General features: G+C 41.8%; 1 protein-coding gene across 1 annotated transcript in view; it reads left to right on the top strand.

Annotated features, from left to right (window-relative positions):
- The window catches only part of ZCCHC2 (zinc finger CCHC-type containing 2), a 42,481-nt gene extending 30,076 nt beyond the window's left edge, over nt 1–12,405 (top strand). The window contains exons 8-14 of the mRNA XM_030969311.1: nt 481–538; nt 3,239–3,374; nt 4,841–4,905; nt 5,754–5,848; nt 8,713–8,841; nt 9,545–11,047; nt 12,035–12,405. Of these exons, the coding sequence (XP_030825171.1) occupies nt 481–538; nt 3,239–3,374; nt 4,841–4,905; nt 5,754–5,848; nt 8,713–8,841; nt 9,545–11,047; nt 12,035–12,102 (2,054 nt within the window). The 3' untranslated portion in view covers nt 12,103–12,405. The remainder of the gene's footprint in view (nt 1–480; nt 539–3,238; nt 3,375–4,840; nt 4,906–5,753; nt 5,849–8,712; nt 8,842–9,544; nt 11,048–12,034) is intronic.
- The last annotated feature ends 9,749 nt before the right edge of the window (nt 12,406–22,154 follow it).

The following is a 22,154-nucleotide window of genomic DNA, read 5'->3' as shown; positions in this document are numbered from 1 at the left end:
TAGTGAATTTTCAGGTTCAGAATGCAGTACTTTAGTGTAGGACTTGTCTTCGTTTCCTAGTCAGAATGTGTGACATAGTTTTGAGATTAATTTCAGTATTCAGAAGAAATAACAAAATGTTGTATTTTTTTCTGACTCATTCCTTTCTTCTCTCTGTTCTTTCATACTGGGTGATACTCAGTCATGCATTCAGTGCTTAGAATTAAATATAGAGGTGAGCAAACATTGTCATAGTTCCTCTCTTTGTTTCATTCTTCTGTGAAATGGAAGGTAAAGAGTCTTGTTTATATAATCTATACAAACTAATTTGTCTTCTATGCAACACCTGCTAATTTCAGCACTGTAAATTAAGCCTGACCTGTTTAATGGAGATGTCTTCTGCTATGTGTCTGGTAGTGATGGAAAGATGAATTTGCTGGATTGATTTAAAAGATTAAATGGAATTTCTGTTGAAATTATGCTTTGGGGTTTTTTTTCCAGATGTAATGCAGCACACAGCAGTTCACAAGAAACATAATGGAAAAAGTCCTGTTGCCAAGTAAGTACTAGGGTGTAATGTGACCATGTTACGTGTCTGAACTTCCATTTGTTGGTGTTTTGAGAGTATGTGTCCTTCTAGAAAAGCTTCTTTGTGGAGCTTTTGTTTGTTTGTGGTGGGCTGTTCTGGTCTTATTTTTATAATTTAGGAGGTTGTTATTAACTTCTAAACTATTAGAAAAATAGTTCAGAAGACCCTATTTCTAAATCTGTAGGTCTGGGTCATTTGGATAGCTCTTCTTTCCCAAATTCTGTGGATCTTCACGATTTGAATTGATGTTTTGATTTGTGTTTATAAGGTATTACATACCATAATCTGTATGGCGGGTATCTTTCCTATGTGCACACACTCCCATGCTTGTACTGAAAATTTCCGGTGCTATTGATTTGAAGCCTAGGTAACCTCAAAGAGGAGCTTATAGGAGAAGGCAGTCCATTTTTGCCCTTGCTCACTGGCAAATGCACGCACACCTCGCTGGTTTGTGTCCATTGTAAGTGGAAGCAGTTCCTAACCATATTAAAGTAGTTTATATATATGCCTTCAGATCCCTGAAGTACCTAATGTGAATTCACTCATTAATGTATTTTGATTAAAAACTTCAGGTATGTTTGCACATAGTTGTGCGTAATTCAACTCAATTAAGGGAAAGGAATGGATACAGAATTTATTGAGATTTACCATTTTGTTCAGTGTTGATTTGTCTGTAAAAGGTATTTATCTTGTGGTGAAAATTTACCTAGAATTCCAATAATTAGAATATAAACATAGCACAGAACAGTGTTGGTTAAGGTCCAGAGATCTTTGCCAGACAAAATCCTTGTGAACTCACCACAAGACAACTTAGTGCTTTTTGTCTGTTTTGGTTTTAAACTGTCCTACTTTCAGCTTATATTTCCTTAAGAAGAAAGTGTATAACTTGACAAATCTTTGATTACAATGGTGGATATACAGTCTACTACAAAGTCATCAGATCAGGATCCAAATTTACTAGCTTATGGTCATTAATAAAGAAATTATCTTTTTTTATTCATTGTATAATGAATTACAGTAAGGCTGATCATAGTTTAGGATCTGTCTTTCAGGTAGGAGAGAGAGGGACAGATATTTCCACAAAGTTCTGAGAAAGAAACTTCTTTAGCTAACTATTATTTTCTGTTTATCTAAGAGGAGGAAATGTATTTACTCCTTGCCTGCTAGAGGTCTGTTAGTCCTCTCCTGTTTGGTTTATGTGTCTGTCTCCTTAAAATCTATGCCTTTTGTTTATGGGTTTGTACAGAAATTGCACTGAATGGAACTTTTCTGTTATAAATATGCATAAAGCTGTTTAGAATCACAAGCAGTTCATCTCAAATAGCATTGGTACATTGTGCATCTGTCTACCTCTTGTTTTCATTCGGTATTGCAGCTTTACTCTTAAAAAGTTGAAAAATTTACTGGTAGGAATGAGATCACACATAGAAAAAAATTTTACTAATCTTACAGTTTCCATGAAATGACTGCAAATTTGGCAGTGAAATAATTTACCTCCACTTGGCAGAAGTTCCTAAAGTGACCTTGCTTCTGTCTTTGCAGTCAGGGGTCTATGTCTGTCTTTTGGGGCCTTGGGTTCTTGCCATTTTCTTAATTTAAAAAAAAAATATTCTACTGTGTATCTTTTAAGTAGTTTGAGCCCTTACTCACAGAGATATTTGGTAGGTAGCTACTGGAACTTCAGCATGTCTTGTGCTTTCCAGTGAGCTGGATTTCTGCCATCATGGAGCTGAGTAACATTTCATATTGCAGTAACTTTTGTGAAGCAGCTTGCCAGCAGCCCTGAATTAAAGGGCACTTTCAATTATCAGCATAAGTATTTAGATAAGAATTTAAAAGTGTTAACTCCTTTTTTCTTTTTTTTCTTTTGCATCCAACCTACAATAAGGCATAATTTTGTATGAGATACGAAAAGGCTATAGATCCTTGTGCCTTACTGACTGTCAGAACCCTGACTATTTTCCAGCAGCTTTAGTTGACCAGTGGTCTCAGACCCAGTGCAGTATTTCTTCTGACCAACTGCTGTAGAGCAAGGCTTCAGTGGAAGGCACTGTAAAGTCCAAAGTAAATGCCAAGTGTAACTCCCCTCTCCCAGCACTACTCGAAACTAGCATTCCTGGAGGTAAAAATGCAAAGCAAGGTGACCGTTTTGAAATTGAAACAAACACAACTGCAGTATGATCTGTAGTAACTGTGTGCTCCATTCTTATGAATTCTCCATCCATATCTCATGAATTCTGAAACAGGGATTAAAAAGTAATTCCAGCTTTGTCATTAATGATAAGGAAGAAAGAAGATGAATTCAGACTACATTTCTGTCTGGAAAATTGCCACATGTCTGGTATGAAAATAGCAAAGCTTTTGTGTTTTAGAAATATCCAAGGAAACTGCCCTCAATTACTGTTTTCTACAAATTCTGTTGTTCTGAATTTTACATCAAATTATAGACATTTATAGACAAATGAAAAAGGAACTCCAGTTATGATCAGATCATAACTTTAGAGCACAAGAACTGCTGTAATTTACATCTTTTAAACCTCTTGAAAATTCCTAGGGTTTTCTGAAAGCAAAATTTCCCAACATGATGCAAAATATGTATGTTGGTAAGACAAGCCTGAAGGTTTGTTCACATCAGCCTAACTTTTGGGGTTATTTTTTTCTTTTCAGCAGCACTAGCAGTGCAAAATGTTCTTCACTGGATAGCCTTAACATTCAGCACTCAGAGCAGAATGGGGTAATGGACTGGAGGAGGAAAAGCTGTATTGTCCAACAGCACCCAGAGCACTGTACTAACCTACTTGACCAGGTGTGTTGCTATTTATTCTTTAAAAGCATATTCCAAGAAACCTGAGAAGACTGTCCACTACACATGATGAAATTTAGCTTTAAAGATAAGTGCTCCTAAAATTGCACAAAATAAGTGTTGAAGTTGCTACTGACTTATCTTGATTAGAAAAGCCTTCATAGTTCCTTACCACACTCTCAGAAAGCTGAATATTTTGTTTATGAATTTGTAAATAAAATTCTCCAGGAGAATGTAAGTAATCAGAAAAGTCTAATGTTAATTTCTGATCAGGCACTTTCCTGTTACGGTAGCATTGTTATCAGAGAGGATTCCAGAACGCTTGGGCAATTTCTGTAATTGCAAGGACAAACTAGAAACAGTATTAGTAGCTAAACTGTATTAATGCTACAGTAGGTACAATAGGTTAAACATATTCTTTCTATCTTACCTGCATTATTTAAGTAATAATTTTTGAAAAACGTTAATAGATAGATGCATATGCACTTTTTCTGGGATTTGTGTCTCTTCAATGCTCAATCTCATTGTAAATATAGGTAAGCAGAATAATTATTTATAAATAAAATGGTCTACTACTGAATTTGGGGGAAGGAAGCTTGCTCACTGCTTATATGTGAAAAACACAGAATGTTAGAATTGTTTGATATTACTCTCATTTATGTTTGGAATTTGGCTATTGATTGTTACGTGTGGAATAGCAAGCCAAACAAAAATAGTTTCCTTTTTTCATAAAGCAGAGTAGTGAATTGAGGTTGGCTTCTAAACATGAAATAGTAGGCTGCATCAAAGCTTGAAATACTGCAAGCTTGAAGCAGGAGAAGGTTAATTTACTAAAGCAAAGGAAAAGCTATTTAAAGGAAGTCCAAATACCGTGATTTGGACAGAGATTATTTCAAAATTTTCATAAATTTTACTTCCTTGCCAAATATGAGTTGTTAATAACAGTTATTGATAGCATACTTTAAAAATTGTGTAGGTCCTATGTTTTTTCTTATGTGCTAGAGTTTAGTTTAGCAGCTTAAACTTGCAGTTTAAGGCTAGGTACCTGCTTGTCACTATGTAGAAATAATTTGTCACATGTATTTCCCACCCCCAACTATCAAATAATTCCATTTATATCAACAAGTTTTATAGCTCCTTAAGCTTGGTGATCGGCCTTTTTAGCAGGTTTGTGATGAAACACATTTGTTTTTATCCTCTGGCGGAAGAACAGCATGCAAACAATAATTTGATTGATATCTCTGGCATACTTGCAAGTAGTAATTTGCTGAATGTTTTGCTGATTCTTGTGTAAACGCAAGACATGATACATTATTTTACAGGCTCAGATGCACTGAACAAGTGGTTCTTTGGGTGGTTATAGCACCTGTGAGCCCACTACTCTTGGACTTGTGGACCTGTCAGTCTAGAAGAGGTGTTGTCTTGGCTTTCATAATTGTTTGACTGGTGTCTTTCTATTTTCTGTCTAGCACACAGTGGAAAAACGAAGTCTGTCTACAGTAAGCAAGAAGAAAGGAAAGCCACAGCTGGAAAAGTAGGTTTCTAATGTAACTGGTAATCCAGAAATGAAGTGTAATGCGTTCACTCTGATAAACAGTGTCTGCAGTCAATCAGGTGCTTTCATTTGCTGTGTTGGCACAAGAGCTGGCATGGTGTGAGGCAAGGCTACATAAAAATCCTTCTTTTGTATTCTGTAAAGAAGTAACTTGAAAAATAGAAATTTAAGTGAATGCATTAATTTCTCAAAATAGCGCTTGGCATTTAATAAAAAGATGAAGGAGTGGAAGTATATTTTTAACCATATTGCCTTTTCCCCTTTATATTTATTTGAAACTCAAAAGATGTAAAGCTGTCCAGAATATCCTGAAAATCAAATGAGGATTGACAGCGACCTTTAACATTATGAAGTGGGTGGTAACTGGCTAAAATGTCTTATTGAAGTTAATTTACACATCAGAGGGCTTCAGAACTTCCTGCAGGCTACGCAGCTCTGCACTGTGAGAAGTGAAAGCGCTTCCACCCTTACCTACTACTCTGCCTACTTCCAAGTTTCCAGATGCTATTATGCTAGACTGGTGTAGGGCTGCATTACACACATCAGCTTTCAAAAATGACTTTACTGTTTGCTGCACCTATTCATTTTTGGTATCCTTTCTTACATAGATCTTTATTTCATAGTGTTTAGTAATCCTGCTTGTAGCTTAGTTCCTGGTATATTGTACCAGCAACCTCTATTCAATTGTTTATTTGTTGTTATATCTATTAAATATGCACTTCTGGCCTGGAGTCACTGCCTTTGTTTCCAGTGTCATTCCATGTTCATTCATGGTTGGTTACTTGTACTCATGCATTTGCAAAAAAACCATGAAATTATTTACACAGGGAGAAAGCAAAGAAAACTGACTGCAGGTTGACTAACAGGAGCAATGGAGTTCGAGTTGCAGCATCACAGCACATCCGTACCGGGACAGCAAAAGGTAAGGTGCTTTTTCCAAAGCTGTTAGTAAGAAACAGAACTTGCAGCTGATTTATTCGAGGCCTTCTGTAAAGGGGAAAGCACAAGTCTGAGAAATGTTCTGGTGCAAGTTGGTATATTGGCAGTCTAATTTGTGCTTTGACTTGCTGTACAGAACACACTAGACTCAGTCTTCTATATCCAATTGCTTGGAGTGTGTCTCTTCGTGCATAGGTGGCAAAATACTTGAAAGTCTGCGTAAGTTGGCTTATGGGGTGGAGTAATTGCAGAAAGAGCTACTGTTGGGCTACTTCCATATGAAATTCAGCAGTCTGAGTGTGTGGACATGGAGCATCTTGCCATTAGTGTGCTCTTTGTAGCCTACTAGTTTCTTCATCGGTTGTGCAATGGCCCACAAGAAACCTGTCTGAAACCTGTGGTGTGAGCCATTGATGAACTGTAGTGTTTATACCAGGTGACCACTGAGCTACCACACAGAACTGTGTATGCTGCCCTCAGGGTCATCAGTTTAGGGTACTCCTAAATGGAGTGTCTAGGCCAAGACTTGTGTACGTCAGTCAATTGTAAGAAAAAATTACATTTGTGTTCCTTTAGTAAACTGAGTCTTCAAGCTTTATTACAAATTTCTGTAGTCTGTGCTACCGATTGACTCTGCCATCTTGATGTTTTCTAAATTCCCGCTATCCGTTGTGACCTTGCCTGTCTTACATGTAGTTCTTGTGATGGAAAGTTGACAAAGAGTTTGCCTTTTTTTACACCACCTAATTGGCCTAAATGTTCAAAGGACTCTTAAAAGTGCCTTGTCTTTCTATTGCTTCTATTTGTGATACAATCTTGGTTAAGCTAAGATTAACTCTTCTTTCTTCTCACCGCTTCTCACCTTGGAGAATTCCAGCTAGATCCAATTCGGAATTATTGCTGGGTTTTGTGGGCAGGTGTTTTTACCTTCTACAAACAGCGTTTGAGTAAAACTTTTAAGAACTCACTGTTCACAAACTTAGCAAAACTCGAACAGTTTTGGAAAGCTATAGTTAAGGGCCGTTAAGCAGAAAACATACTCTGCAGCAGAGCTCTGCTGCATGCATTTCTGTTTGATTGCTGTTTTTGTTGTCAGGCAAAACGCACCAAGTTTTATAAACTGACAGTGACTTTAGGAGGTGATGCAGTGGTGTGTAAGGGGAGACCTTATCACTCTCTACAGCCACCTCAAAGGAGGCTGTAGCCAGGTGGGGATTGGTCTCTTCTCCCAGAGAAACAGCAACAGGACAAGAGGACACAGACTTAAGCTGCGCCAGGGGTAGTTTAGGCTAGACATTAGAAAAAAATTAATCGCAGAAAGAATGTCAGGTCATTGGAATGGGCTGCCTAGGGAAATGGTGGAGTCACCATCCCTGGAGGTGTTTTGAAAAAGACTGGGATATGTGGCACTGGGTACCATGGTTTAGGTGGTGTTAGGTATAGGTTGCACTTGATGATCAGAAGTCTTTTCCAACCTAGTTGATTGTCTGATTCTGCAAAGTTAGTAGGGAATGCTTTTCCCTAGGAGTTCTGTTTGCTTACTACCCACCACTCTACAGATGTGAAACTGCCTCCTGTGAAACTATTGGCTGGTTCAGAAAGAAGCTGTAACCCACAGAGGCTGGAAGCCATTAAATCCTGCTCAGAGACAAGCTTTCAACCCACGTATGAACATCAGAACATCTTTTGAAATACTTATTGGAGACATAGTCAATGGGGAAAAATAACAGTCTGAATCTCTGCCTAGGTTCATATATCCAGACTTGGTTTGAAATGCCCTATTTTGAGTCTGTAATTCTTAACTGCATCATGTTTGCTTTCATTTTTTCTCCCTATTCTGAGCTTGTCTGAAGCATTAGTTAATTACAATAGTAATTTTTAAGACTGGATACTTTGTGATTAGCACTTTACACTCTGGCTGCTAGTGATCCCAGGGTCACACTGAGGCTCCAGTTTATATTAGATGTTCAAAGTACTTGTTAAAATAATTTGAGCAATTATGGGTTTAATCCAGGAAATTATTTCAAGAATTGAAGCATTAAGGCAACTTTTTGGTGAGCCATCCCAACCTGTTAAACTTCCAGTAGCAATAAAAAATGGGGTAAAATTATTTTATTTGTAAATTATTATAATAATTAGTGTTCTAATTTTTGTCCTGAGGTTTTGCTAACCAAGGTTTTGTGGGCTGGGATTTCCAGCTTGTGTCTGTCATAGATTCTGAGAGAGGGTGCATTTGTCATTCTTCTTCCCCTCTGAGGCTGTACTTGAAAGCCAAACCATAGTAGCTACCCACCCTGAAAGTTGGTTTCCAGCAAAAGAGTGTCCTGTGATCCATTCAGAATTTAGAGAACGGTTAACCACTTTTTCAGTTCACCTCTTTTTCTTTAAACAGGATTTGTTGATAGAGTTTGGTTAAAGCCTGTTCTGGAAGAGTGACTTGTGAAGTGGTGCATTGTTTTGCCATGTCCTGCTGAGTTAGCTTCCTGCCTGTGCTGGTGTCACTGAGGAGGGCTGCAGCTCTGCCAGTGGAAATGCTGGATCGCTGCTGTTGTACTGCAGTCCAGTATAAACATCACAGGAATCATTCAGGATCATCATTCTTTTCACTGCTTTGCATAAATACCAATTTTCAGTATCACCTTCTTAACACCAAGGATTCACTCATCACAAATTTAGGGAAGAGACCAGTCCTGAGCGCAGGGAATGGAAGTGATAGGAATACAGGGCACAGATGCAATTAAGTAGAAACAGGCAAAAATCTTGACTAGTGGGAAATGTGAGAAAACCAAAATAACCTCACTTCCATACACTGAGATCAAAAATAAAACTGACTACTTTTATTTGTAGATCTGAATTTGGATGCTGGATCTGGTCATGATACGTGTGGAGAAACATCATCTGAAAGTTACAGCTCTCCTTCTAGTCCACGACATGATGGGCAGGAAAGCTTTGATAGTGAAGAAGAAAAAGACAGAGGTTGTATTTATGGAGAGTGTGCATGAATGCCTTTATTCCTAGACTAATCTCTTTATTGCGTTTATTTTAGTTCGTTTTTCAGTACCTTTCGTTAATTAGGTACTTTGTTTTCTGAGCTAGTCACCGAATACATTTTTCTTTGTGGGTTTCATGACTTGGTGTTTTGAGGGCTTCTAGCACTGTTTAAATACCACTGAGTTTTAGGTTACTGAATATATGTCATAATTTTTTGGCCTCCGTGATATAACTCTCTTGAGAAATTTCCACAGTACAATAATGTGGAAAACTTTGGCCTGAAAGGGGCTGGGTTTATATGAAATTATGTGTGTCATGTCTGGGAGCTCCATCTTTTTGTACTGACAATTTGCCACTCCTTCCAAATTTAAATAACCTCTGTTAATATCTTTCTAGACTGATGCAAATTCCTCATTCACTCTGTGTCCTACTCTTTGCGTTTGTGGATATGCAGGAGTCAAAGACACAGTAGCTAGCTGGTCAGGGAGATAGAGGCAAGTCATGAAGATGGACCTAGCTTTATTTGGATGAATGAAAAGAATCTCGAAGTTGTCACAGTTTGGGAAGACATAACTATCATTCATGTCATCAAACTCAATAGGTTTTATATGGGTAAATGGATCCAGGGCATGATTCTCTGTTGCTTGAGGTTCATTCTTGTGACTGACAAATGCTTTTGTCCTCGCAGATACAGACAGCAATTCTGAGGACTCTGGGAATCAAAATACAACCAGGTTTACAGGCTACAGTGCTGTCAGTTCATCAAATATGAACAAATCATCTGCTCAGATCTCTGCAGTGAATAATGAAAATGGGAGCCTTTCAGAAGATCCTTTGAATGCAAAGTTTCAGCATATTTCCTTCATGCCTGCCTTACACTGTGTGATGCACAGCGCTGCCCAAAAGCCTGAAGCAGTTGTCCCACCACCCATATCTGCAGATGGTAAAACCATGGGAATGCTGGTTACCACACCTGTCGCTGTCTCACCGGTGAGAGAGGCTGCGAACTCCCCTCCTGCGGGAATGGGCCCAGTGACCTCTGGTGAATCTGAGAAACGCCTTGAGCTCATGGCTTCCCCTTTGCCAGTCCCATCCTCTTTCCTTCCACATTCTGTCCAGCCTGGTAGCCCTGCTTTGCATTTGGCAATACATAGGTTGAAAATCCCCTCTCCACAGGGATCATCAGAAAGTTGCACAGTTAATGGACCACAGCAGCCGACAGGAAACTTAAGTATCGGATCACCAAATACTGCCTTTATCCCAGTCCACAATCCAGGTAGTTTCCCAGGATCCCCAGTTCCTACTACAGATCCCATCACAAAACCTGCATCCCAGGTGGTAGGACTGAATCAAATGGTGCCTCACATTGAGGGAAACCCAGGAGCAATCCCTCAGCCTACCAATCTCAAGGTAGTTCTTCCAGCAGCTGGTCTCTCCACAGCAGCACCACCACCTCCACCAGCTTCGTACGCTTTGCCAGGCAGCCCTCACGGTACCAGTGTGCTGCCCAACCAGAATACAAACGTGCTGAGCACTGGAGCAACTTCCTCACCTCCTCAGTCTGCTGGCCTCGGTCAGGTCCAGTCCACTGTTCCTCCTGCAATCCCAACACACACGCCAGGCCCTGCCCCCAGCCCAAGCCCCGCTCTAACACACAGCACTGCACAGAGTGACAGCACATCCTACATAAACGCTGTTGGGAATAATAACACTAACGGGACAATGTTACCTCCGCAGCAGTTGGGATCTGGCCCTTGTGGCTCTTGTGGACGTAGGTGTAGCTGTGGGACCAATGGCAGCCTTCAGATTAATAGCTATTTTTATCATAACCCACTTCCTGGACAAGTCTACAGAGTTCCATCTTTCTTCACTCTGCCATCACTTTGCAATGGCAGCTACCTCAATCAAGCACATCAAAGCAATGGAACACAACTTCCATTCTTCCTGCCTCAGTCTCCGTATGCAAACGGGCTTATGCATGACCCAGTGATGGGAAGCCAAGCCAACTATGGTATGCAGCAGATGGCAGGATTTGGGAGGTTCTATCCTGTATATCCAGCACCTAACGTAGTTGCCAACACGAATGGGTCAGGACCCAAGAAGAATGGGAACGTTTCATGTTACAATTGTGGTGTAAGTGGACACTATGCGCAGGACTGTAAGCAGTCATCCATGGAGGCCAGTCAACAAGGTAATCATGATAACTCCCAGAGGACTTGCTTTTGAGTTTGGTAGTTTCTCTTTACCTTTCTGAATGTGTTGTTTCTGGTCTTGCAGAAAGATGTGCGTGCGTGTGTATGTTTCGTGTAAATGGTTGTGCACTAGTGACCTGCTCTAAAACTGCAAAATATCCTATCTCTGCCTGAAAATCTTGTAGAACAGTGCGAGGGAACGGGGCTCACAGCGTGAAGTTAAAAATGGGTTCAGAGCTGGAAAGTAAAATGATACCAGTCCTAAATTGTCATTCTTTTTTCACTGGTTTGGTTTTGGCATTATGTTGAGACTTGCATGTTGTTTCAATTTTCCCATTCCCATTCAGTGGGGTGCTTTTTGAGCGAATTCATTGGCAAAAAGAAATCAGTTGTTGCTTATGATATGACCTTGGATTCCTTAAACTTCTGAGAATTAAATGAAAAAAAAATAGACTGGCCATTTGATATTTAGCATTTTCTAGGGCTTACCTTTGCACAATCAGCCATCCTTCTGTGCCCCGTCATGCAATACATTTAACTTTTCAGACAAGTTGCAGCAAAAAGACAGAAACGGATTGGAGCTAAATATAAGAGGAATAGCTCCCATTTCTCTCTCCATCCAGAAGAATGGGGAAAATGCAGGGTTTGCATCGAACACAATCTATTTTTGATTCCTGCCCTTGTTCCCATTCTGACTTTAGTAGTTTGATTGGACCGGAACAGGAAAGATGAACCTTGATGGGGACTATCTTTTCATTTTTTCCAATAGAGCTCAAGTACTATATCTACACTCTATATCTTTTTTTTAAACTTACAGTTCTAGCAAGAGGATGAAAGAAAATAGGATTAAGTCTGAGGACCTACTTTAAAAGGACTGGAGGATGATAGTGCCTTTTGAAGAGCATGTCCATTTTGATACCTTGTAGTGGTTTTGTAATCCATTTTAATTGTGAGCAGTGACTTAGTAGTTCTCTTTCCTGTTTTAGGCACTTACAGACTGAGATACGCACCTCCCCCTCCCCCTTCCAATGATACCTTGGATTCTGCAGACTGAAACAAGTAAACATTGCCTACTTAAAGTGAAGCTTGGGAAATCTGGGGGAAGGTGTGTGTGGGAGGGGGAGGTTGGTCTTGTGTTTTGGGACATTCCCGGTTTTATATTCTTTTGGAATTTTTCATTGCTTTTGCACCTCTGTTCCATACAAAAGAAGAAGGCTGAGTCCCTGGTCTCCTCCTGGTTCTACAAGAGGCTTGCGTAATGCATGTAATTCACACACACAGCCAAACAATCAGACAGAGCATTCGAACCATGCTTTTGCACTGAAGACTTGAGACATGTGCAATGTTTACTGCAGTTTTAAAAAAAATTCCTCTGACCTCTGACATCACTGGTGGAGCAGTCACATGGTGAAAGAAGAAACTTGGTCATGTTCCCCACCACAATCTTCTTCCCTCCCTCCCTGTTCTCCTTATGCTGCTGTTTTCTTTACTTTCCCTGGTTGTCCACGTGGATTCGTTGGACTTGCATGAGTGTCTAGCAGTTCATACAGACCCTGCCCGTACTCTAAATTTAATACTCATGAATTGAGGGGAGATGTTCAAACAACCTATTAGCAGAGTCCAAAGGAAAACACGACAGTGTATGTGTACTATACCTGATAATAATACAGATACGCAGCTCTCGAGGGGCCCAAACAAATGAAAATACATAGAGCAGGAAGGGGCTGAAACTGTGTGGACTGGAACAGATTTAGAACAATGAACGAGCTTAAATTGACAGATTTTTCTTCCCTTGTAGCTTTTTAGCCTGTATGTTCAGCAACAAAGGTGAAAAAATGGTATGAATGTTGTACTCAGTGTGTTTGCATTTGTAATGAAAGTTGACAGCATTTTTTCCTTTTTTAAAGCTATTCTACATCGTGTCAACACAGAATGAACATTACTTGATTGAATATTTTTTTCCTAAACTATTACAGTGTTGCATTGTACTTAGAATGTAAATGTTTTATTTCAAACTGAACAAAAGCTATGGTTTTCTACAAAATAGTCAGGTATTAGTATTAGAACCTGTCTACCAAATAGGAAAGTCACTATTTTATAACAATTTACCACTATGCGTAATTACGGTATAATGTGAAAGACTGAAATGAGTGTTAAGATGGTATTAAACATGTATGTATCATGAGTAAGTAAGTTTAATGCTGCTGTATTTTTTATTTTATTTTTAAAAGCCAATATATGAACTAAATTGCTTCCAGGTAATATTTGATTTCCTAAAGTGCACTGAGGTTATCTGGAAGACGAGTGTGTTTTTTGACTGCTGCATTCAACACCGATGAACAACTACCACTGTATATCCATAAGGTTTGGCATTCCTCACAGTTCATGGCAGAAATGTTTTTTTCTTAAAATCAGACCCAGTGTCCGGTAGAGGGATGAAATAAAAATCAGTCTTTGGTTCAGCTGTCTAATAAATTGCTAAACAAACAAAAAACTTGAAGAAAAAAAAAAAGCTTGATTACTACATTTCTTCATAGATAGCATTTATATTTATAGCACCAGTGTACATTTTGAAACTTTTTTCTTGGAGGGGGGGGGACGGGGAGGGAGGTAGATGAAAGCTTTAATTTAAAAAAAAAGTTTAAGTAGTAAATGAAAATTATTTTGATTAAAATTTTTATTTGATCTGGGTATTTTTGGACCACTTGAAATGACTGAACTGCGTTTGAGTTGAAGTGAGGGTGTTAAACCACCAATGGACTTGTATTGTGAATTACCTGCCAGTTGTACTTTATGGAACTTATTTTATGATTTAAAATACTGTACTGTAAATAGGAGGTATGTTACCTTCTCTTTATTTGTATGTTTACCATATACTTTGATATTTGAAATGTACTGGAAAGGTCACTTATATTTCTAGAAGAGATTGGATTTTATGCAACCTTTTTCCTTGAATTAACAGCAATAAAAAAAAAAAAAAAGTACCTGTGTGCATGTACTGTCCTTTATCACTGAGAACGATGAATCACTGCTGCCAGCTGAAGGGATGGAATGATGGAGGATTTTGGCAAGCTACCATTTTGGGTGGAATTTGTCACTTTTGAGACAAAGCCAAGAGTATTTGACTTAAACTGAAGTCAGTCTTATGTCCGAAGTCAAGATATTATATCTTGATTTAAACTTCTTTAAGATATAGGAGATCTCGTATAGGTAGAAATAGGTTGCCCTTGTGTGATAGGCCCAGGACTTGGACCTTTCAGAACGGGTAGCCTATCCTAACTTGATGGCTCCTGGATTTGGGCTAAAATCCAGGTTAAACGTGCTTTTTTTTGTTTTGTTTTGTTTTACTGCCTGCAAATAAAGTGTGTCCTAGTCCTGTAGTGACCAGAAAGTGAGATCTTCTATTTCTGAAATAAAAGGAAGGGCAAGAGGAGTTGCTGGGAGTAGGAAAGAAGCTTAGAAAAACTTGCCTGATTGCAGGGCAGTTGAAGGGTCTGCTAGGAATGTGGTGTCTGGATGTGCTCAGGTTGTTCTTAGGAAGAGTACTGAGGACTCTGATCTCACTCTGCTCTAAGGAGAACTTCTAATTCCTACTGCTTGGCTGCAGTTTATCTATGGAGCCAAGGGCCACAAACTACCTTGGATTTTTATCCCAGAGTTTTTTATCCCAGAACAACCTACTTCTGGAGAAACCAGTTCAGGTGATGAGGAGGCTGAAAGTTGCCCATGAACCCAACCTTTCTGGCAATTCCCATAATTGTGGTGGAGTATTGAACCCAGGAGTCACACAGACACCATCACACAGTTTCCATTACTGCAAGTGGCCCATGTCCCTTCCCTGGACTCCGGGGAGTGCAAATACCTGTCCAAGGAGTTTGTAAATGGTGGTACTACTCTGAAAAATGCCATCTGCTACTTAGAGTGCCATCTTGAGTTGCTGGTACACTCATTTGCCTCTGTGCTGCAAGCAGGCCTGCCTTTGACAGATCCGGGCTGGACTCAATTCAGAAGTGTGAAAATACATTCCCTGTGGCACAGCAAACAGCAGCAATGCCTCATACTTGATTTGCTGGAGAGCTGACAGCACTGGTACCTGGCTGTCCTCTCTTCTCTGGCTGCACCACTGCTGTCTGTGCAATCAGGTTTCACTCCAGCTGCAGCTCCAGAGATTCTCCCTTCCACGGAGTGGCTTGGAAGCTGCTGAATGCCTGAAAGATAAATGAGAAAATCCCACTAACTGGTTGTCCTGAGCAGTTATCCAGGCTGTCCAGGAGTCACTCCTGAGTACTGTGCTGCTCCTGGTTTGCAGTGCTGCTCTGGATTGGTTCCTAAAGCTGGAAGAAAAAATGAATAATGAGGCAGGCCTGGGGAGGATGGGAAGGAAGGAGCACAAGGGAGTGTGATGATGCTGTTTGCTGTGGCAGAACAGATGGCCTCGTTTTCCCAGCTGAGTGACCTTTGGATGTCAGGGATAGCCTAGTGCCTGGGTCTTGGCTTAGCTGGTACTACTGGAGAGGTGAAGGAACAGAGCGTCTCTATGTTCTGCCAAGACAGAGGGGGAAGTAAAAAGGTGGGGAAAGGCACATTGGAAACTGCAGAACTTGACCAGTGCCAAGCTACTTCAGTTTTAGAGAGATGGAGGTACTATTGTAGTTTGTTTCAGCTTTGCTCATGATGTGAGCCTCTGGAGGTGTGCTGGCCTGGGCCTCCTGAGGCTGCTCTCCTGAAATAAGATTGCCTAAATTCTGCACACAGGAAAAACAGAGCTTCCTGCTCAGGGCTGGTGACTGCAGCTGCTGGAATTAGGCACAATATCTCTAATGGCCACGTGGACTGCCCTTGTGCTTGGGGGAAAGAAGAGGGGTCCCAAAGGCACAGTCATATGTTTATACTACAGCTCAAGTGCTGTCTCAGTTTTGTGGAACCAGCCTATAGTCCTGTGCTCCTCACATGAAGGGAGGAAGGAAAAGCACATCCCAGAGCATTATGCTGGGGGAGCACTTTGCCTCTCTGCCCATGGCCACATTCCTCAATCACTGATCCAAGTAGAGAAGCGGGGTTCTCATTTTGGACAGCTTTTGAGCTGATAGCAGCAGACAGAGCCAAATTAAACTGTGCATGTGGTAGATTGGAGATCAGAATGTATGAACATGTGTATTTGGTCCAGCTGAAAGGCCACCTATGCCTGCAGCCTTTCACCAGCACTGATCAGTAGCAGATATTTCAGAAGAAAGTACTTCTAATACAAAGAAGAGAAAGACTAGTGGTAATTATTGCAAACGTTGCCTAGCAAAATAACGTGGGTCAGGTTCATCCTCACGATAGGTGGCAGCATAACTCCACCAGTGGAACGTATGGGAACTTCTGAGGTACCACTGAAGATCACAGAAATCACAGAATTTTCTGCATTGGAAGGGCCCCACAAGGATCGAGTCCAGCTCTTAAGTAATCAAACTCACAACCTTGGTATTATTGGCACCATGTTTTAGCAACTGAGGTAATCTCAGATGCTTCAGTTTAACTTGGTTTCAGCATCTTCATGCCATCTAAGTAAGCTTTGACTTGTGATTCTGTAATGCTCATTTCTGCTGAGTTTTCTCATGTATTTTCTCACATGATGAACATACTACTTGTTACCTCTCAAAAAAGTATTTTCTCACATGATGAACATACTACTTGTTACCTCTCAAAAAAATAAGAATGGTAACTGTGTGGCCAGCAGATTGAGGGAGGTGATTCTTCTCCTGTACTCCTCTGTGGTGAGATCCCAGCTGGAGTAGTGTCCAGCTCTGGGGCAGCTCCCTAACTTAAAAAGGATATGGACCTTGAGTCCAGAGAAGGGCCATGAAAGATGATTAGAGGGCTGGAGCACCTCTCCTGTGAGGAAAAGCTGGAAAAGCTGAGTGTGTTCAGCCTGGAGAAAAGAAGGCTCTGGGGAGACCTTATTGTGGCCTCTGATACTTCAAGGGTGTCTACCAGGAAGGTGGTTTTACACTAACAGGAGGATGGTTTAGATTAGATACTAGGAAGAAATTCTTTACTCTGTGGGTGGTAAAACACTGACATGGGATGCCCAGAGAGGATGTAGGTGCCCCATCCCGGGAAAAATTCAGAGTCATGTTGGGTAGGGCTCTGAGCAACCTGATCTAGAGGAAGGTGTCCCTACTCATTGCAGGGAGGCTGGAATAGATGACCTTGAAATGTCCCTGCCAACCCAAACCAGAGCTAGAATAGCCCAGGTGTCATAAGGAATATTGAAGACCCAGAGAATTGCAGCTGGATGTGGAAGCTGTGTCTTAAGAACTATTGAGGATTAAAATGGTGCTAGAAACTTGCATTCATACAATGAGAATTGCTTTCTGAGCACTCTGAAGCTTTTTTCTTTTTTTTTTTTTTTTTCTGGGAGTAATTCCTGAGGCAGTCTGGTTATCTTTGAGGGTAATGTCTTACCTCTCTCTGCTTAGCCTGAAGGTCCACAGATCAGACATTATCTGGAGTATCTCATGGTCGGGAACATTTTGCCCTAGAGACAGAACATAATAAAACTATTATTTTTAATATTGATATGTGTTCCCTGACTGGTGTACAGGGTCACTGTTACATGAATGAGTCAATAGCACAAGGTACAAAGGCAGAGGCTGAAAAATGTGCTGAACTTGGAAAAGGAAAGCTGTATCTTAACCACTTGTGCATTTATCTTAGAACTTTCCTCTAATCTAAAATGTCCATTTTTTACTGACTTTTAAAGTATGCTTTTTTCCTGAGGCAGAGGATGTTGAAGATGGATACAAGATAAGAATTAACTCCTACCAATGCTCATTGGTGTGCCTATGGAAAGATGGGGATTGTTGTATTAAAAACTTACTTGTCACTTAGCTTTGGTGTTAAAATACTGGTTAGAAACTTTAAAAAAAAAAACTATGGGATGCATAATAAAATATAATTTATATAATCAAACATTACATTAAAATAGTCTTTTACATCATTTGTAGTTTGAAGCCATTTCAACATTTTCAGATTTCTTTCTTGTTTTTACCAAAACTAAGATTTGAAACTGATGGCATGTCTAGGCTGAGTAAATATAATGTTATAAAAGTAATTGTGTTGCTATCAGAATGCTCCTTTCCTTTCTTTAAAATGTTTTTTACAGGGTATGCACATGCCTCAAAAGAGCAGACAGCTTAGCAGTCTCAAGATTTCTGGATGAAAGCATCATGGGACTTATTTTAATTGCTCCTTTAAGACCAGATTGGCTCTGAGGTACATCTTGCCAAGGCCTCCTGGGTATTTCAAACCAGGCATGCAAATCCTGGCCTCTGTCAGTGTACAAAATAAAGATCACAGATGAAAAGAGCAGTAACATGAGGAGAGGAGAGGAGAGGAGAGGAGAGGAGAGCAGGGGAAAGCAACAGCAGCACCAAAAAAATAGGAACAGGCATTGGGGAGAGACAATTTCCACACATCACTTGATTTCTTACCACAGCTCAGATCAATTTCATAGCACACAATTTCAAAGAGCAACTGCATCAATTTGGTACAAAACCAGCTGAATTCTGCATGTCACCACAGTGCAGTTGGCCAGATGAGACACATGACAGAGGAGATGAGCCCTTCCAGCAATCTGCACAGGGCTGAGCTATGTGGGCATGGGACAGACTAGAACAATACATTCAAAACCTTATGATGTGTTCATAGTTGTTATGGCTACGCAGAGCTAGCTAAGACACTCTTCTGAGTGTTCTCTCTTTGATTTTTTTTTTCCATTTCTCATTTATGTGTTTGCTGGGGTTTTTTTTCATTTCACTTTTGCCCTGGTTAGCCTTCCTAAGTCTCTTTCCCATTTGTGCTAAAGCCATGCAGATGATGAAGGTGACAGAGACTGTAATGTTATGGTTCATGGCTTAAATATTGTTATGAAGGACATGGAGGGCCATTTGAAATGCTTTAATCTGTGATAGGGAAACTCCCAAATGATAATACAGTTTGCTAATTCAAAATAAAAGTAACCAGTGCAAGAGGGTAGCTATCAGAGTCTGAGCCTGTGCCAGTGCCTGCCATTGCAAAGGCAGCTAAATGGGAGCTGGGACTTTGCACTGCACACTGAAAACACATTTTTCTTCCTTGCTGAGGAAGGATATCTCATTTCTAGCATGTTCTTAGTTGGAGGAGGCAAAGAACAGGATGTTAATTCAGAGTTGGACAGGAAAGCAAATGTGCTTGGATACTCTACAACTAAAGCTTGATTCCCAAAGGCTGTCATGCCTCCAGCACCACTGGGGAGAGCAGCTGCCTGAGGTGACAAAGCTGTCACTTTGTCCAAGCCAGAGATGTCTAGCCAAGCTGCTGGAGACTAACAACAGCATTTTCCTAAATTTTTTTCTTGACTGTGGAATATGATAATGCTTTTATTGCTATCTATTGCCAGCAGGTTCCTAATGCTGGTGCCTGTGTGGGACAGCTGGTGGGAGGTGTTGTGCTTCACTGCCCAGTGCAGACCTGGCAGGAGCAGGGCACTCATGCCCTGACCAGCACTCTGCCCTCGGGCTCAGGATGCAGGGACTGCTGCCCAAAACCTGGCATGGCAGCTTGAAGAAAGAGAATGCTGATGTGCCATTTCTGAAGCTTTTTCAGGCACCTGTGTGAGCCGCGTTTTCATTTGCATCAACAGCCCCATCAGCAGACAAGAGGAGCAGGAGGTGTTGAGTTCACTTCGGCAGGGACCATCCTGTGGCTTGCAGGTTACATTTCAACCTCCATTTAGCTGGTGATCTGCCCTCACTTTCGGGCTCTTTCCAAAGCACCTGGGACACCCTCGAGCAGGGGAATGCCACCTCCTGGCCAGTGGCAGGTGACATGCAGAGCACTTCAGAACAGGCTTTGACTTGCACGTGGGTGGGGGTGAGCATCCTCCTGGCAGCTGTGATCTGGAGCCATGGGGGGAACACAGCTGCTCGCTGGTGGTCTGTGCTAAAGAAGCTTCATTTACAAACTTCAATCGTTTCTGGTTTTGGATCTATTTTAAAAGCGCCAAGCCCGTGGTCTTCTTGCAAGCAAGTAGAGCCTGGGCTGGGATGCAGTAGGTCAAGCCAGCCCGACATTTCCAATGGTGTGTATAGGCAGAGTGTGGGCTCCTAGAAAGTTTAACCATTTATTTGGGCCTTTACTTTCTTAATTGCCAAAAAATGCCTTCTTGATTGATGCCTAAAAGTTTCATCTTTCAGTGCACATCTTTAACCAGTTTTAGACAGCTTCCGTATTCAAAAGACTTTAGTGCTTCAGGCTTTCTCAGTCAGAGGGAAGGCAATGGGAGCCCTCTCCCCTCCCCACTGGGTGTTGTCACTCATCCTGTATTTTTCAGCCTGTTTTTTTGTTTGGAAATGTATCTAGTTTCCTTCTGAACTCTTTAAAGCTCCGTACTTCAATGACAGACATGTGTAACACATTCCATATGCTCTCTTCCCTTTGGTCCATGAGCTCTTCCCGTCTGTCTCTGATGGAGGGACATGCCAGGCTCCTCCTGTTGCCACTTAAAAGCTGGGAAGCTCCCTTGGTTCTTTAATAAAATTAAACAAAATTAATTTTGCTTTAAATGCTCGAGCCGCACACAGCCTCGCTTTGCTCTGCTGAGGTGTTTGCATATTGTGCCGTATTGTCCCATCCATGCCAGGATATTATTTTTACAGCTGGCCGTGCCTTTGATAGAGGGAAATGTGAGAGTTGAAAGGCGGCAGAGGGAGAGAGGGAGGGAGGGAGAGAAGGAGGGAGGGATGGATGGCGGGGAGCCACCGCAGCTGCCTGTGCTGTTCCCGAGCAGGAGCTAAGCTGCACCGGCCGCTGTGCAAGCAGACCTCCAGCGGGGCGGCTGCTCCGCAAAGCAGAGGGGAGAAGGAGCCAGAGCTGATGCAGGATGCACAGCTGGGCCCTGGGGCACCGACGGGCCTTAATGGGCCCGCCCAGCCTCCGCCGGGCGCAGCGGCCCCGGTTCAGCTCAGCCCGGGGCACGGGTGCGGCCCGTGTGCCTCAGCCCGGCTCGGTGCTGGCCAGGCCCTCCCAGGGGGCTCTTAGGTTTGGGTGCTTCCCTCTCCTTCTGCTCCTGCCCAGACCCCAGGGTGGTCCTTGGGCCTGCCCCATTGCTGCTCTTGGCCTGGGGCTGTTCATGGACCCGTGTCCGTCTGGGGGGCTGTGGGAAGGCTGGGACCCTCTCCCTCATGGGGCAGCCTCACTGTCCTGCATCCCCCTGGCAAGCATCTCCTCATCTCGGGTGAGGTCCCTTCTGCGAGTTGCTGTCTTTAAACCCCTCCCAGGTAAGTCATGGTTTCCTTCTTACAGGTTCTGTCTTGGCTGTGGACTGAAAAACAGAGGGTGGCTAATAAAGATGGAGGTCACCCAGATTGCAGAGGGCCGAATACAGATGGGGAGAGGGAAGAAAAATTTCAAAGACTCGGACTAAAATGTAGCTAATAGAGTCACTCATTATTGTTTATTTAAGGCTGGTTCAGGTTCAAATTCAGTCCCAGGTACTCTGGAACTGATTTTGGTCACACAACAAATGAAGAGCCAAAGGAACGTGGTGCTGGTTGAGCAGTCTGGGGTCCTCCAGCAAAGCACACAGAGCTCTGCAGCCACACTCCCACACGGGTATTTGTGCAGCAGTGGGGAAGCCATCGAACTGTGTGGTGATGGATTTCACTGCTCACCCGAGACCTATTAAAATAAGGCATTACATCGTGTGCCTGAGGCAGCAGGGACAAGTGAAAGAGGGCAGATTTGGCGTCAGACTGCAGTTGTCTTATCAAAGAAAGCAAAATAGATTTCTCTAATTTACAGATAGTCTCAGCTAAAAACTCACTTGCCTGTGCTTGTTAGCACTCAGTGTCTAAAATGTCACTTTTCCCTCCTTGAAAAAAGGAGCAGCAATGATCCTGTAGTGCTGCCTCACAAATGTGAATGCAAATGCACTGAGTGGTAGTTTGTTTATTTCCAGAGATGTTCTAATCCTACAGGCTCCTTGTTGCCAGTCTAGGGCTTTGCCTGCCCTTTGTTTTATCTGTGGAGAGCAGAGTGGGTCTGGCTGGGCTCTCACCAGTGGGCTGTGCAATAGCACCT

Source organism: Camarhynchus parvulus, chromosome 2, assembly GCF_901933205.1.
Source record: "Camarhynchus parvulus chromosome 2, STF_HiC, whole genome shotgun sequence".
NCBI classification, from domain to species: domain Eukaryota; kingdom Metazoa; phylum Chordata; class Aves; order Passeriformes; family Thraupidae; genus Camarhynchus; species Camarhynchus parvulus.
The sequence above is the reverse complement of the archived record's forward strand: the minus strand, read 5'-3'. Positions and strand labels throughout refer to the sequence as shown.